The 16,928-nt window shown below is 34.8% G+C and overlaps 1 protein-coding gene across 1 annotated transcript in view; it reads right to left on the reverse strand.

The window, feature by feature from the left end:
* The window catches only part of Bruce (BIR repeat containing ubiquitin-conjugating enzyme), a 406,259-nt gene that overhangs the window by 315,665 nt on the left and 73,666 nt on the right, over nt 1-16,928 (reverse strand). Inside the window, exons 10-11 of the mRNA XM_089091938.1 lie at nt 15,211-15,398; nt 3,712-3,911 (exon numbers count right to left, since the gene is read on the reverse strand). Of these exons, the coding sequence (XP_088948064.1) occupies nt 3,712-3,911; nt 15,211-15,398 (388 nt within the window). The remainder of the gene's footprint in view (nt 1-3,711; nt 3,912-15,210; nt 15,399-16,928) is intronic.

Genomic DNA, 16,928 nt, shown 5'->3' on the forward strand with positions numbered 1-16,928 from the left:
AGCTTATCTGATGACACAAAGCTCAGAGGGGGAAGGGGGTCAATTTGAGTGTGGTGATTGTACTGTTGGCTGAGGCGAAAAAAGTCTCAAAGAGAGAAGAGAGTTTCTTCCGTTTCTTTCTCCTTCCAGACTTTTGGAATGCAAAGTTTTCATCAGGTTTGGCAATAGTAAGGGTCTCTACAATGGCTCCCGGCATGGCTGTAAGTGGTAAAGTGTAAAAATTAGAAAGCTAGGAATATCGAATCTTGAATTTTCAGTCTGTGAAGATCAAAATCAAGAGGGGAATAAAAAAGAAATAGAAGTGATGAAGTGCTACATTCAAAGTCATAATTCAAGGATGAAGTTCTAAGCCACAAAAAAAGTTCAAGTATTCGTTGTTAGAAACAGTGTTATTTCTTATTTTTTAGAATGAGACCTGTAGACAACTTTTCAGTTACTCACTTTTTTTAAATCAACCTGTATGTATTACAAAATATAAAAACCAAAAGAATACCAAAATCAAATAGTCCGTGGTAACCAAAACTCTAATAAAAGAAATTTTGATAACAATAGATACATCAAAAGAACCAGCTTTATATGCTTTAGATTCTTCTTAAGGGTGATCGTATCGAGTCAATTGTCCAAGAAGATTGAGAGATAGCTCATTTGAAAGGAAATCAAAAGTTTTAGTGCCCTTTATAAGTAACCAAACAGATTAGAGGGTGCCTAGTCCCCCTTCCACGCCCATTTGTGCCCAAAGACATCCAATCAAATTTTTAAGATATATATTTGATTCAGGATAGTCGAAAGGTCCAATAACTATGCTTTTGGTGATGACATGATCCTTCATAGTCTCTGGAGAAAGGCCTGTAAGTTAGGAATTTTCCCATATTGTTTACATACACTATTTGTTATTGGTAAATATATATAAAATTTTTGATATATATATGTATATATATATATATATATATATATATATATATATATATATATATATATATATATATATATATATATATATATATATAGCGGGGAGGGGGGATTTTCCATGGGGAGAATTTTCAGAGAAGAGTAAAGTTTCCGAGAGAATTTTTCAGCAGAAATGTTACACGTGGCGGGAGAAGGAAAGAATTGGATTTCCTGGCATGATTTGAAAAACAGTCGGAAGTTAAATGAAAAAAAAGATTTTTCAACTGAAAATAAGGAGCAACATGAAAACTTAAAACGAAATTGAATTATTCTGTATATGAGGGAGGCTGTCCATTCCTCAACCCTCGTTTCTTTACCTAAAGTTTGACTTTTATCTATATTCTTTAGGAAGGATCACTCAAACACAAGGGCCATTGATTTTGAATGAGAATTATTTTTCAAGAGCTTTAAGACTTCATTGTAAAGAACGAAGTTCGAGGAAGAGGCAGCCCCCCTCATATACAGAGTATTTTTTGTTCATTTAAGTTTTCATGCTGCTCCTTACTTTCAGTTGAAAAACTTGTTGTTGTTTTTTCATTTAATTTCTGACTGTTTTTGACTGTTTCCCGGTATGCAAAATACACGAGTTTTGTATTTTCCTCAGTGCGAGAATTTATTGTTTTCACTTAGGCCGTATCAAAACCAAAGGATTGCTGATAAATTTGGGCGACATATTTGATTTCTTATAAAAAGTCAGATTCAGCGTGTATCGATTAATTTTCTTTTGCAGCTTTGTTGTAGGGAACGTTCATTAATACTCCATTTTTTTGTGCTACTCCACTAATCTTGTGGTACTTATATACTGGGTTATAAACAAATTAGTATTATTACTGTAGGTGGCCTGAAAGATTTACTTCATGCCCCGGTCAAATTACAGTCAAATTCAGGGATAGAGCCAAAATTACGCACAACTACCTTACCAATTATGTATCCGGCTTATAATTTATTCAGTTAAACATTGTACAAATTTCAAGCCTGAAATTTATTATTGATCAATCAGAGTGAAGATTTGTGGCACAAATTTTGAAACAAGAAAACATGGAAGCTTTGAACAGCAATTTCAAATATCTGTATTATGAATCTAGCAAAGAATACAAACACACCATTGTTGCAGCGTCTGACACAACTTAGTAACGAACCAACTCTAGCCCATAGTAACCATATATTGAAAAAAGCGTTTAGAAAAAAAAAAAACTGTCGAGTGAGAAAGAATCACCATTTGAAGCTGACTGAAATCAGAAATGGCAACCATTATTTTGATAATATAACCCTAACATCTTGTTATCAAATCGGAATTGAAAAGAAATGTATATATCATTGAATAGTCAAGAATCTTAGACATTCAATAACATGTTTATTATTAAAATCATTGGAGATTATATCCTTCAAATTACTGATTAATTGACTTACCTACAAGAACATCTTAGAAAGAACAATTATCCTACTTTGTTATATTTATCAATTTAGTGTTTCAAACTTTATTTACATATCGTTAGAATCGTTATTTTCTTTTGGTTTTAAAATCACTAGGCTACTTTTATTACTTAATTATTGTTATGTAAAGCATAGATATTCAATTAGATAGATAGCAGCACATATTCTAAGTGAAAATCCAGATTTGATAAGATTTATATTTTAACATCAGAGAATCTGATTTAAAATCGAAATTTTAGAGGTCATGATAGCTTCAGTCGCATGGAAGATAATAAGCCAGGCAGAATTTACATCCATATGAACAATATTACCCCTTCCCGTCTACCAGAAAATCTGTAGTGAGAATATTATTATAGACTTATTCAGCAAAACTACTGCTCGTCAAAAATTTTGTCTGACTTCAAATTTTGTGAAACATTTTAATTAAAATATCAACGGTATGCTACCGGAAAAAGCGGTATGCTACCAATCAATTTACAATTATTAAGGTATACAATTTATAAGCAAGAATTCGGGGATTTCTGGTGCCGGTGCCCCATGTCATATCTTGGTTATGCCTGAGCATGAGTTGACAAACAAACAAGATATTAAATAGAAAAAAAATCAACTGGAAATAAGAAGCAGCATTAAAACTTAAAAAAGAACATAAATTATTCCTTATAATAGGGGGGGGGCTACACCCTCCTTAGCCCCTCGCTCTTTACGCGAAAGTTTGAATTTTCGTCCCAATAAGAGCAATTGGTGAATCACAAGGGCCTGAAATGGCTGAAAAAGGAATAATAAGCATTTTTAAACACCAAAAAATCTTTAGCGTAATGAGTGAAGTGTCGAGAAGGGGCAGTACCCTTCGTAAAAGGAATAATTTCTGTTCATTTTCTTTTTTGATGTTGCTCTTTACTTTCCGATGAAACACATGTTTCTTATTTAATTCTCGTTTTTTGTCGCCACTAGACGGGCATTGAAGCATCATAAAGAGATGTTTAAGGGCTAATTTGAAAATAAATTGCTATACTGTATTTAGAGCCTTTTTTAAATAGAAAAGATAATATTTAAATAAAATTTTTTTTGACAAAATTGGATGTTCACTTACAAGATGATTTAAAACAAATATCTTTTTACAAGATAATGTAACACACATATCTTTTGACGCTTGTTTGATGGAAGTTGCCTCTCTGGGACAAGGTGTCATGTTGATTAATTCAATAAATCAACAAAACGCATGTCACTCATAAATCTTGGCTTTTTATCAACAAACGTATGGCCCAGGTATTAAAAAAAAGAAGACAAAACAAAAAAAATTGAAAGACGAATAAATATATAAATAGGGACCTTTCATAGGGTATAGACTTGCAGATCTCAAACTTTCGCACTGTAACTGAAACTTCCTGTAAAAGTTGACAACCTTTCAAAGCTGGAGAAAGTGTAGCCTTTGAGATCAATTTAGCTGGATCGTCTTGAGCCTTGGATTCAGTTGGAAACAAATCGATGCTAGATTCACATCCTAATAGATTGGTAGGCCTCCGACATTCCTGCAAAATTATTTAGGTTACTCCAGATTTCTCTACAATGCGTGGGGAAGGTAGTCAGACAGAAATAGTGGGATTCTAAATTGAGCGATTACAAGTGTTGGTGGATACAAAATTTGAAAGAAGTTGGTAGTTTCTCATAGGTGCATATGGACTATTTATTTTGTTTACGTTTGGACCAAAGGTATATTTTTTTATTCAAAACGGTTTGGCTCAAGAGGATTTTCCGTGGTAACCAGCTCATTTTCTGAGGAGTACTCTCCCCCAAGGTAGCGTCTAAGTGGTTGATGGTACTTCAATGAAAATAACATATTTTCGTCATTTACGTCGAAAACATGAAGCACTTCTATTTTGTTGAAAATTGAAATAACATGTGAAATTGTGTTATCAAAGACCTATGGTATTGGAATAGGTTCCCAGTAACCAAAGCAAACAAAAACTAAGAATAATTAAATGAAATATATAAAACTTTTTGTCGTTTTTGTGGCACTATTTTTGGGAGTCCCGTTCCCACAAACACTTTTATGGTCTTATAGATTACACGTAGAATAGCCAGGGCACATGGGATTTTTTCACAGTCGAAGAAAGTTTGGAAGAATGGGAGGGTAAGTCCACGAATTAAGACTAGAATAGTGGAAGTCACAGTAATGACATTTGTTAAGTATGGGTCAGAGAAGTGGGCGCTTGGAATAGCTGAGGAAGGTTCGTTAAATGTTTTCCAAAAGCACTGTATAAGAAAAGTCTTTGATACTCTTTTGACTAACCGCATATCAAACAATAACCTATGCGCAAAATGTGGTTCGACTCTATTTTCTAGGGCTATAATGAAAGGAAGGTCAAGAAGACTAGGCCATGTTCACGGATAGAGGATAAAAGAATGTTAAAAGATTATGCATTTTGGCGATCCATCTGGGGCCAACCAAAAGGCGTATCGTCTCCAAATGGGGTGGAAGAGGTTGCAAGAAAGAATTTAAAGGAAATTGAAACTTCATGGGAGGAGTAAAAAAGTAATACTTCCAATAGATTGGGGTGGAGGAGGAGCGCGCGCATCTGGGGCCTCGGGCGGCTTGATGATGCAGCGAATTGTTCATAGTAATGGCAGTGATAGAAGTCCTATACTCTCCATTGAAATTTTTTGACACAGATCTAAAACCACAAAAGCTTCACGACCCCACCTTCACGCATGCGCAATGACAAATTTTTCCGATGAAAAACCAAGTAACAACTGAAACTATGGCTCTGACGTAAATACTTCTGCTGGCGTATTGCTACGACGGTCCGTCAAATTGCCTAATTTTGCGATATAAAATGTGTGTCACGTTTATATAGTAAACACTATAGCATTGCCTATAGTAAAGGCCATACGGCTCTAATGTTTTATTATTTATTATTAAGTCGTAGAAACTTCAAAGGGGGCTCATTCGATTAGAAATCGAGAGTTTTAGTGCCCTTTTTAATAGTCAAAAGTGATTGGACAGCAACTCGCCCCCACCTCACGCCCATCATTCTTCCAAACACGTCCAATCAAAATTTTGAGATAGCCCTTTCGCTCAGCGTAGTTGATTTCCGGTTATATAATATGCTTTTGAGGAGGACACTCCCCCACAACCCTCATGGCAAGGGTTTTAAGTTATGCCCTGGGGGAATATAAGGTTTTTAAAGAAGGCGTTGTCGTAGAAAATTAATAAAAAGGCTCATTCGATTGGAAATTCAAAGGGCTAGTGCCCTTTTTAATAGTTGAAAGTGATTGGAGGGCAACTAGCCCCCCCCCCGCCCATTATTTCCCCAAACACATCCAATCAAAATTTTGAGATAGCCCTTTTGTTCAGTGTAGCTGATTTCCTGATAAAAAATATGTTTCTGAGGAGGACACTCCCCCACAGCCCTCAGGGCAAGGGTTTTGAGTTATGTTCTGGGGGCATATAAGATTTTTATAGAAAGTGTTGTCGCAGAAACTTCGAAAAAGGCACATTCGATTGGAAATTCAAAGGGCTAGTGTCCTTTTTAATAGTTGAAAGTGATTGGAGGGCAACTAGCCCTCCCCCCCATGCCCAACATTACCCCCAAAACATCCAATCGAACTGTTTAGATAGCCATTTTGTTCAGCGTAGTTGATTTCCAAATAGAAAATATGTTTTTGAGGAGGACACTCCCCCACAACCATCAAGGTAAGGGTTGTAACTTTTGCCCTGGGAGCATATAAGATTTTTATAGAAAGCGTTGTCGTAGAAACTTCAAAAAAGGCTCTTCCGATTGGAAATTCAAAAGGCTGGTGCCCTTTTTAACAGTCGAAAGTGATTTGAGGGCAACTAACCCCCTCTCATGCCCACCTTTTCCCCAAACACATCCAATCAAAATTTTGAGACAGCCATTTTATTAAACGTAGTTTTAAGTTCTGGAAATTTGGTATTTGAGGATGACAACTCCCCCACAGCCCTCAGGGCAAGGGTTGTAAGGTTTTGTATAGACAACATTGTCGTAGAAACTTCAGAAAGGGGTCATTCGATTGGAAATTTAAATGGCTAGTTCCCTTTTTAATAGTCGAAAGTGATTCTAAGGCAACACACACCCCTTCCACGCCCAGGATTTCCCCAAACACATCCAATCAAAATTTTGATACAGCCATTTTGTTCAACGTAGTTGACAGTAATGGAAATTATATGTTTGAGCAGGACACTCCCTCCACAGTCTTCAGAGGCAGGGTTTATAAGTTATGCCCTGGGGGCATATACGGTTCGTATGGAAGGAATGCTCGTATAAACTTCAGAGTGCTCATTTGATTGGAAATTGAAAGTTCTAGTTCACTTTTTAAGCGTCAAAAGATATTGGAGGGTAACCAGCTTCTCAACAGCCCCCCCCCCCACCCCAACCCTTTTTTACCAAATGCATCCAATAAGAATTTTTAAATAGCTATTTTCTTATAAATAGTTCAAAGATCATATAACAAAAATTCTGGTGTCGACACAACCCCCCAGGGCCCGGGGGCAGGCGTTGTAAATTATGCCCTGGGGGCATATATGGTTCTTATGGAAGGGATGCTCGTATTAACTTCAAAGAAAGATCATTTGATTGGAAATTGAAAGTTCTAGTTCACTTTTTAAGAGTCAAAAGATATTGGAGGGTACCTAGCCCCTCTCCCCCCTCCACGCCCTTTTTTACTCAAACCCATCCGATAAGAACTTTGAGATAGCTTTTTTTAAAACAGTTCAATGACCATATAACGAAAACTCAGGGGTCAATACAGCCCCCCAGGGCCCGAGGGCAGGTGTTGTAAGTTATGTTCTGGGGGAATATATGGTTTTTATTGAAGGGATGCTCGTAAAAACTTCAGAGATTGCTCATTTGATTGGAAATTGAAAGTTCTAGTTAAGTTTTTTAGAGTCAAAAGAGATTGGAGGGAATCTAGCCCCCCCACGCCCGTTTTTCCCCAAAGCATAAAATAAAATTTTTTAGATAGCCATTAAGTTAAAAATTTCTCAAAAGTCAGATTACAAAAACTCAGGTGTTGTTACAACCCCTAGGGCCCAGGGGCAGGCGTTGTAAGTTATGCCCTGGGGCATATATTGTTCGCAATGAAAGGGATGCTCGTATAAACTTCAGAGAGGGCTCATTGGATTGGATATTGAAAGTTCGAGCTCACTTTTTAATAGTCAAAAGAGATCCGAAGGCAGCTAACCCCCCCCCCCCACACTCCTTCTTTATCAAAACCCATCTGATGAAAATTTTGAGATAGACATCCTGTTAAAAGTAGTTCAAAGGTCACATAAGAAAAAATCCGGTGTTAATAGAACCCCCAGGGCACAGGGGAAGGCGTTCTAAGTTATGCCCTAAGGGCATGTATGGTTCTTATGAAAGGGATGCTCGTATAAACTTCATAGAGGGGTCATTTGATTGGAAATTGAAAGTCCTAGTTCACTTTTTAAGAGTAAAAAGAGTTAAACTGGCCCGCCCCCCACGCTCCGTTTTCCCCAAGCTCGTCCGCTACAAATTTATAGATAGCCACCGATTTTGAACTTGTTAAAAAGTCAGGTAACAAAAACGCCCCCCAGAGCCCGGGGGATAGGCGTTGTAAGTGTTGTCCTGGGGGCGTATATGGTTCTTATGAAAGGGATGCTCGTATAAACTTCAGAGGGGGCTCATTTGATTGGAAACTGATAAAATTTTTATAATAGCCATTTCATTAAGAATAGTTTAAAGGCCAGATAAGGAAAATTCCTGTGTCGACGGAACCCACCAGAGCCCGGAGGCAGGCATTATGTGTAATGCTCTAGGGGCATATATAGTTCTTATGGAAGGGATGCTTGTATAAACTTCGAAGAGGGGTCATTTCATTCAAAATTTAATGTTCTTGTTCGCTTCTAAAGAGTCAAAATAGATAGGAGGACAACTAGCCCCCCCCCCTCCTCCATACCCAATATATATCAGATAAAAATTTCGAAATTGGCATTTTGTTAAAAATATTTCAAAGTTCAGATAACAAAAAAATGCGGTGTCGAAACAGGCCCCCAGGGCCCAGGGTTAGGCGTTGTAAGTTATGCCCCGGGGTCATATATGGTTGTTACGGAAGGGATGCTCGTATAAAATTCATAGATTGCTCATTTCATTGGGAATCGAAAGTTGTAATTAACTTTTTAAGAGCCAAAATTAATCGGAGGGCAGCTGGCCTCCTCCCACACTCCATTTTTTTCCCAGAGACACTTCATATAGAAGGGGTCGTAGTATTAACTTCAAAGGGGGCTCATTCAATTTGAAATCGAGTTCTAGTGCCTTTTTTAAGAGTCAAAAGTGATCAGAGGGCAACTGGCCCCCCCCAAGCCCTTTTTCCCCAAATACAGCCGATAAAAAATTTTAGGAGGCCATTTTGTTAAAAATAGTTGAAAGATCATATAACAAAAACTCCTTTACGTATGGTCATTCCGTTAAAAATTGTTCAAAGATCAAATAAGAAAAACTCATGTGTCGACACAACTCCCCCCCCCAGGACCGGGGCAGGCGTTGTAAGTATTGCTTTGGGGGCATATATTGTTTTTATGGAAGGTATGCTCGTATAAACTTCAGTGAGGATTCATTTGAATGGAAATTAAAAGTTTTAGTTCATTTTCTCAAAGTGAAAAAAGATCAGAGGGCAACTAGTCCCTCCCGCCCTCCACGCCTTTGGGTGTATCGGATGGATAAACCCATCCGATAAAACTTTCAGGTGACCATTTTGTTAAAAATAGTTCAACCATCAGATATTAAAACTCTAGGGTCGACATAACCCCCCAGGGCCCATGGATAGGCGTTGTAAGTTATACTCTGGGGATATATATGGTTCTTATAGAAGGTATACTCGTATAAACTTCAGAGAGGGCTCATTTGATTGAAAATAGAAAATTCTAGTTCACTTTTAAAGAGTCAAAAGAGACCGAAGCTTAATCTAGTCCCCCCACGCCCTTTTTCCCCAAACCCATCCGATAAAACTTTTGAGATAGCAATTTTGTTAAAAATAGTTCAAACATCAGATAATAAAAACTCCGAAATTGACCCAAACCCATTTTTTCACTTTGAAATTGTTACTTTGATATCAGTTTTGATACTTTGATGAATATTTGATTTTTTTTAAGTTTGATTTTAAAATAAGGAATTTTTAAAAACTTTAATTGTTTTGAAATAAAAAACGAACAAAATTAATTTAAAAAAAAAAATTGCTTAAAAACATTGTTTTAATATAAATTTAAAGGAAATTTTAAACTTAAGACCATAATATAAAATTACATTTTGAAATTCAAAATAAAAACGACCAGAAATTACTATTAAAGAATAAATTAAAACCAAAACGAAAAGAAATTAAATAAACAATCATAGCAAAAACATACAATAAGTAATAATATAAATGAATAAATAGATCTTAAAGCGAGTAATGCTTAGATTTAATATGAATATAAGGCTTAAAACGAAAAAAAAATATTTTCCTATTGAAGTATAAATGAAATTAAAACGAACAGAAATTAAATAAACAATCAATTCAAACAAACATACAATAGATATAAATGTAAATGAATGAATAAATCTTAAAACGAGTGAAACTTATACTGAATATGCAAATCAAGCTTGAAGCGAATGAATATCACTACAAACAAGAGTTTGGGAGTGACCTCTTTCTCTCACAGTAAAAGTCTAAAACCTACAACGTCATTGGCGCTTTACTGAAAACTATATGCGTCTTGAAAAGTATAAACAACATCAAATTGAATATTTGATGTATAATGATATTAATTGTTGAAAGAGCAATCAGTTCAAGAATTTATTTCACTGTAACTGTATTTCTATTTTCAATAAGTAAAAACTGGAAAAGAAAATATTTGTAATATAATCCGTTTTCAGTTAAGCGCCAATGACGCAGTAGGCTTTTGGTTTTTATTTACAGTTAGGAAAGGAGGCAGTATCCAAACACTTGTTTTTAGTGATACTATTTTTGTCTTTAACAACTTTAAAAAGAGCTAATAAATTAAACTGAATATTTGATGTATAATGATAGTAATTGCTGAAAGCTCATCAGTTCAAAATGTACAAAAGAAAACATTTGTCATAAAATTGGTTTTCAGTAAAGCGCGAACCTTGCGCATGTTCATATGTACCGTCACAATGTTACGAACGACAGGTGTGGGTAAATTTAACATTTGGGCAATTAAATGAATACTTAATAGGCGGTTTGAGTTCAAAACTTTTCGCACACGAGTTAATATATATATATATATATATATATATATATATATATATATATATATATATATATATATATATATATATATATATATATATATATATATATATATATATATATATATATATATATATATATATACATATATATATATATATATATATATATATATATATATATATATATATATATATATATATATATATATATATATATATATATATATATATATATATATATATATATATAAACTTTTATTTTCACCAACAATATTTTGGCACTGCCAAATTTCCTTGGTATAGTCACATTAAAAAGCAAATACATAAGAAAAAAAACACTAATCAATCCTCCTGATTTTCGCTATACATTTTTACAAAACTAAGCATAAATTTTTTCGCTAACTGCTGATGGGCACAGCGTACCGGCTGACGTTTGTCAACAGGCACTGCAACCCTGCTCGGGAGTCGTTTTGTTGTGGATTGAGGGGGGAAAAGGTTTTGTGTATTGGGTGGATCAGAGATATTCTTCCGAAATCCATGCAGAGTGTCTATCTTCTTTTTTTCAGAGTTTGCATTTTAAACTTTGTCCGCAGCTCTTTATACGGCATTTATGCCTGCTTCGATACTATCATTAGAGCTATTTTCTGAACTCTTTCGAGCCTGGCGCTTTGCTCAGCCGTCAGTCTAAAAGGCCATACAGGAGCTGCATATTCTAGAATTGGGCGAATAAAAGATGTAAATATTCGGAGGAGGTGATCTAGAGGGGCGCCATGTTTCGACATAAGCTTTAGCATCTGCAGCCCAGCATTACCCCTTTTTACTAGACTAGATGTGTTTGCTTCCCATTTTAAACCACTGGTAATTATAACTCCCAAGAGTTTAATCTTCCTGACTTTAAGAGAAGCAGAGATAGTTGGTAAAAAAAATTGGGTTCAGAGGAATTTAAAAATGAAATAGTTAAAAAAGAAGATTTACAGTCATTTACTGTCATATTTGAATTGGAAGCTTTAGTCTTTACGTTATCAATTAAAATTTGAGCTTTGTTGCATTCATTTGCTTCGCAAATTTCTCCAAGGGTAAGGTCGTCAAATATTTCCACTGTTCTTCATAATCATTAGCAATATTATTGGTCATAACTAGAAAAATGAATAGGACCCAGAATGGTACCTTGAGGTACACCACAAAAAACTGGCTCAAGTTCAGAGAAAGACTTCTTATATTTTAAAATTTGGAACCTATTTATTAAAAAATTCGGAATGATTTTCACAACAGCAGGATTCACACTAAATCAATTAGAGACTTAGAAATTAAAATGTTATGATCAATCAAATCGTAACCTTTTTTTAAAATTAATTGTTATTAAGTTTAGCCATTTACCAGGCTCATCAACATCATTAAAAATAAAATGTAAAAGACTGACTAAATAATGGAATGTTGATGTATTTTTGTGTTACCGTACTGATGAGGATCAAGGAGGGGTTCAACTTCAGCTTTTAGCCAATTTGCTACACAATGTTCGCACATTTTGCTGAACAAGGGGGTCAAAGTAAATGGCCTCACACCATCGAAATTAAGTTCAGTATCTTTTTTAGGGATTGAAGTAACATACCCCGTTTTCCATATCTGTGGGTAAACTGAAGAAGTTGAAATGCAATTCAAATTTGTGTTAGTGGCTTAGTCAATTTGTCAGGAAACGCTTTTATAAGTTCAATCGGAATATCTATGGGAGTTATACTAGTTCGTTTAAGCTTCTTTATTTTACTAAGAACTTGATCCTCAGAAATAGTAGGTAAAGGTACGCCATCGTGTGGAATTTTCTGATACTCTTGGTTCGTTTTATTTACATCAAGGGGCGGCAAAGACTGGATTATTCTGGCCAAATGAGCATTTAACTAGTTAGCAACTGTTTCATCATTAGAATCTAAACAAAAATCAACACCACTAGGGGATTTTCCACAAATTCGTTTTATTTCCTTATACCACATGCTAGGCTTTGATTCAAAAAGGTTATCATTTTTTTGTGGTAATACTCAGCCGCAGCTTTTCTTGTTATTTTACATACTTTCTTGCGAAGCATATTAGCATTTCCTATTTTCCCTTCTTTTCTTAGTTGAATTAGCAAAAAAAGATCAAGACATTTAAATAGCAAAACATTGAAAAAAAAAGTCTTACACCGCTTGAACGTTTTCTCAGTAAAGCATTCTTAATATTTGTTTCATAATTTATCTTACAAAAATTTATCTTTTTCATCGGAGGACTCTAAAATTGCTACCTCATCCCAGGACTCGGATGAAATCCAATTTCCAAATTCTAAGAGACCCCTGTCCAAAAGAGGTCGGTACAAAACTTTCTCAACGACATATTTTACTTTACACGAAGGCAGCGGAGCCCACTTTATCATCTAGAGGTAGCTACCACCAAGGGAAGGTAGGTCTTGAGGTTCATTATAATATTCTGACAAATTTGTACAAATTACGCAGAGCTTAGTATTACCTTTGGTAGTCGGAAACTTTACTATTTGCTTGAGCCTTAACTTCTGAGGAAACTTTCAATTCTTAGATCGTTCTTACCACCAGTAACGCAAAATCCAACATTCGGATACTAAGAAGTAATAGAATAAATACACAAATCTAACTTTTCAGCCAAGACGTTCTTTTGGAAAGATGCCATACTAGGTGAGCAATAAAACACTCCAATAACAATACCAGTTACAGATCTCGGAAGCTTTTTTGGTCGAATCATAATCCAAATCACTTCACCACCGTCAACAATATGGCGAAACTTCAGAAGCCGCGGCGCCAACTGCTCTTGTACGATTCAAGCTACGCCATCACCTTTCTTACCTAATGGATGATTCTGATGTCTTAGTTTAATAAATTGTTTGTAACCTTGTCTTGTAAGATGTTCAAGACTTTGTTTATATACTTCTGCAACTGTAATAAGATCAGCTCCGGTTACTTGGATATAACCCTCAAGTTCCCCCATTTTACAAACGTTGAGACTTTCCGCATTTAAATTTAAAAAAGAAGGAAAATGAAAATTTGATTGAGGGACTTTTTTTCAACAACTTTACGTCTGTTTACTTTTGTTTGTTTTGGGAAAGTCTGTTTAGGCGGGAGGGAAATTTCAGACTCATCTAATTCAATAACTAGGATTTCTGATTCATCATGAAGGGCTGCAAAAAGTGTTAGGACACGGAAACGGTGACATACGAGCAGAAAATATATTAGCGTTCGTCTCACTATTTGAAGTTTTAGAAACTCTGCATAGAGCTATTACGCGTAGATCGTTCTGCCTGCTATCTGAAAATTTCGAAAATGATTAAGCTAGGGCAAGGTGGGATGAGATGGGGGAGAAGTGCGTATGGGAGAGGGAGGAAAACTGAAAGGGGATACTAAAGCAGGGTTATTCAGGGAGGGGGGCTTTGGAGATTGAATTCTGGTGATTGAAAGCTTGGCAGAGATTCGAAACTATTTTTTACCTGATTTTCGCAGGGTTGTTGCCGATACCGGTAAGCGCGGCCATCAGGGAACGATAATGGTGTGCTCGTTGGCGCACGCCTTCTTATTTTCCGAAAGTCAGGAGTGACATGAGCGAAAACACATTCTCTGTTAGTACAAGGTACTAACATATATATATATGTATATATATATATATATATATATATATATATATATATATATATATATATATATATATATATATATATATATATATATATATATATATATATATATATATATACATACATATATATAAATACATATTCAACTTTTCTGCCATTATAGCCTTAGAAAGTGATATAGAACTAAACTTTACTTAAATCTTGTTGTTTGATATTCGGTGGTCAAGCTAGTATCTAAAACTATCACATAGACGAAGCTCCAAAGTAAAAAATCTCCAAGAATTTTTTTCTAATAAAAACAAAATTATAGCGTCTATTTTTGAACTAGCTCCATTTCTTTCATACTGACGCAATCACGTTTTTAAGCAAAAATAATTCACGGACGTAGCGTTTTTATCAAATATTTAACGAGTGTACACGTGCGAACGATAAGCTAACTGTTTACAGAAAAGACAACCTAATTTTGGTGATTTTTTTTTTCAAACATAACAGAAACAAGACAATTAAAGGAGAATTTATTAAGCCAAGGCAACACTATGCATCCTAAGTGATGTTACAAGGGCTTGAACATGAAAAAGCAATATTTTCCTATATCCAGCATTAAAAATATTCAGTTTAGTTCAGCCAAACCAAACAGCAGATAATACTTTAGACACCAAAACACCGCTAACTTAAGTCTTTTAGCTTAACTAGCGTCTTTTCTGTAAGGTTAGAATCATTTATAAAGCAACGCAACTTTTATATTTAGAGAGGTAAAACTCAAAAATGTAAATTAGTTTCATAAGTGGAAACAAAAATGATGAAAATTTCTTATTGCTGTTGTTTTATTTTTCTGTTTTTTTTTCTATTGCTGTAGTTTTTTTTTTATTCCCGTTTCTTTTTTTGTTTACTTTCTATTTATTTGTAAACAGCTTCTTCTAAAAACAATACCTTTTGTAGTATTAAGCACTAATTCATAAGCAAAAAGCATCTTACCGGATATTTCAAAGCTATTATATGAATTAAAAATGTTCTACTCTTGGAATTGAGAAGCTCTGGACTAGTAAGTGTGACAATCCCTCCTCTTCCAGTTAAATCCATGCGCTCCTCAAGGGATATTGGGCCAGCCAGCAATATTGCCTCCTTACTTTCCAAAAATTCTTGACACTTTACTGGATTGCTGTCTGAAAAACGAAAAAAAAGCAATTATTGTTAATTTTTTTTAAGCTAAAGCCAGGCATATAGCACGAAAAACTTCTAGGAGTGAGTAAACTGCAGATGGCACGTTTGAATATATTACCGAGCATGAGAATACACAACTTCTGACTATGTTCAAGCTAGGCGGGGGGGGGGGGGAGGGGTAATAAAAAATCTAAGTAGAAGCTGTAAGTACCAAAAAATTAAAGGATTAATGAAAAATAGCTACGTAAAATTACCCCGCCAACGCTACGACATCCGGCTAATTAAGCATGTAGCTATAACCACTGAGCTACGACGGCTCAACAGCCTATATTCCATCAGAGGCAGCCAGCGTTGCCTATAGTAGAGTCATAAGGCTTCGATGTATTTTTTCGCCAGAGGCACATCATATCGAAAAGGTGGTCGTATAAAATTCATAGGGGGCTCATTGGATTGGAAATTGAAAATTTTAGTGTCCTTTCTAAGAGTCAAAAGTGATCGAAGGGCAACCAGCGAAAGGTTTTTGAAGTTCATTTAAAACATCTGAACATTAAGTCTTATAGAATCTCGTCTCGTATTAATCTTTCGTCTTATAGAATCAACAAAAATTACTCAAGCAACCAGAAGTTAAGAAACACCCAAAAATAATTCCTAAATTCACCTGTCGTCTAATTGTATTGAAGGCCTTTGTTAAGAGATGATCCTATACATAACACTCAGATTTATAAATTTATAATCTTCATCAGAACGCAAATACGGGTCTAATTGTTTTTGGTACCAGATTGTACAAAATTTCATATACAGGACATGATCTTCATTTGTGTTCTTTTTGTGTTTCCTTTATTCTTTAATAGTAAATTCTGGTCGTTTTAAGTTTTAATCAAAAATAGGAATTTGAGTCTAGAGATCTTAAGCTTAACATGGCTCTTTATTTTTCTTCGAAACACTTCTTTTTCGGAAAGTTTGTTTTTCAAAATATAGAGTCTTATAATGTAACTTTCCATGTAACTTGCCATTCCAACAAATTACAGACAGCGCCTCCTTTGCCACCGAAATATTCCCTGTATATCAATTTTAGTACAATCTATTACCAAAAACAACTAAACCCGTATGTCCGCTCTGATGAAGATTAACAATTTATAAGACTAAATCTGAATGTTATGTATAATCATCTCTTAACAAAGGTCTTCAATACAATTAGACGACAGGTGAATTTAGGAATTATTTTTGGGTATTTCTTAATTTCTGGTTGTTTGAGTAATTTCTGATATATTTGATTCTACAAGACTAGATTCTTAATGCTCAGATGCCCTAATCAAACTTTAAAAAGCTTAAAGTATTATATTATTAACGTATTATACGTATTATATTATTAAAGTAATAAATAAAACCTGACAAATAAAGCAAAGGAAAAACTGTAATACAATGTAAAAATAAAATAAGTAATAAATTGTCAGTTCTAGTATACTGCTCTCAGGGTCATAGTTAACACTATGTTTATAGTCAAATTTTTAGTGACGTTAACATTTTGTACA

This window comes from Artemia sp. Qi Xiang Cuo, chromosome 7 (assembly GCF_049724085.1).
Source record: "Artemia sp. Qi Xiang Cuo chromosome 7, ASM4972408v1, whole genome shotgun sequence".
NCBI lineage: Eukaryota > Metazoa > Arthropoda > Branchiopoda > Anostraca > Artemiidae > Artemia > Artemia sp. Qi Xiang Cuo.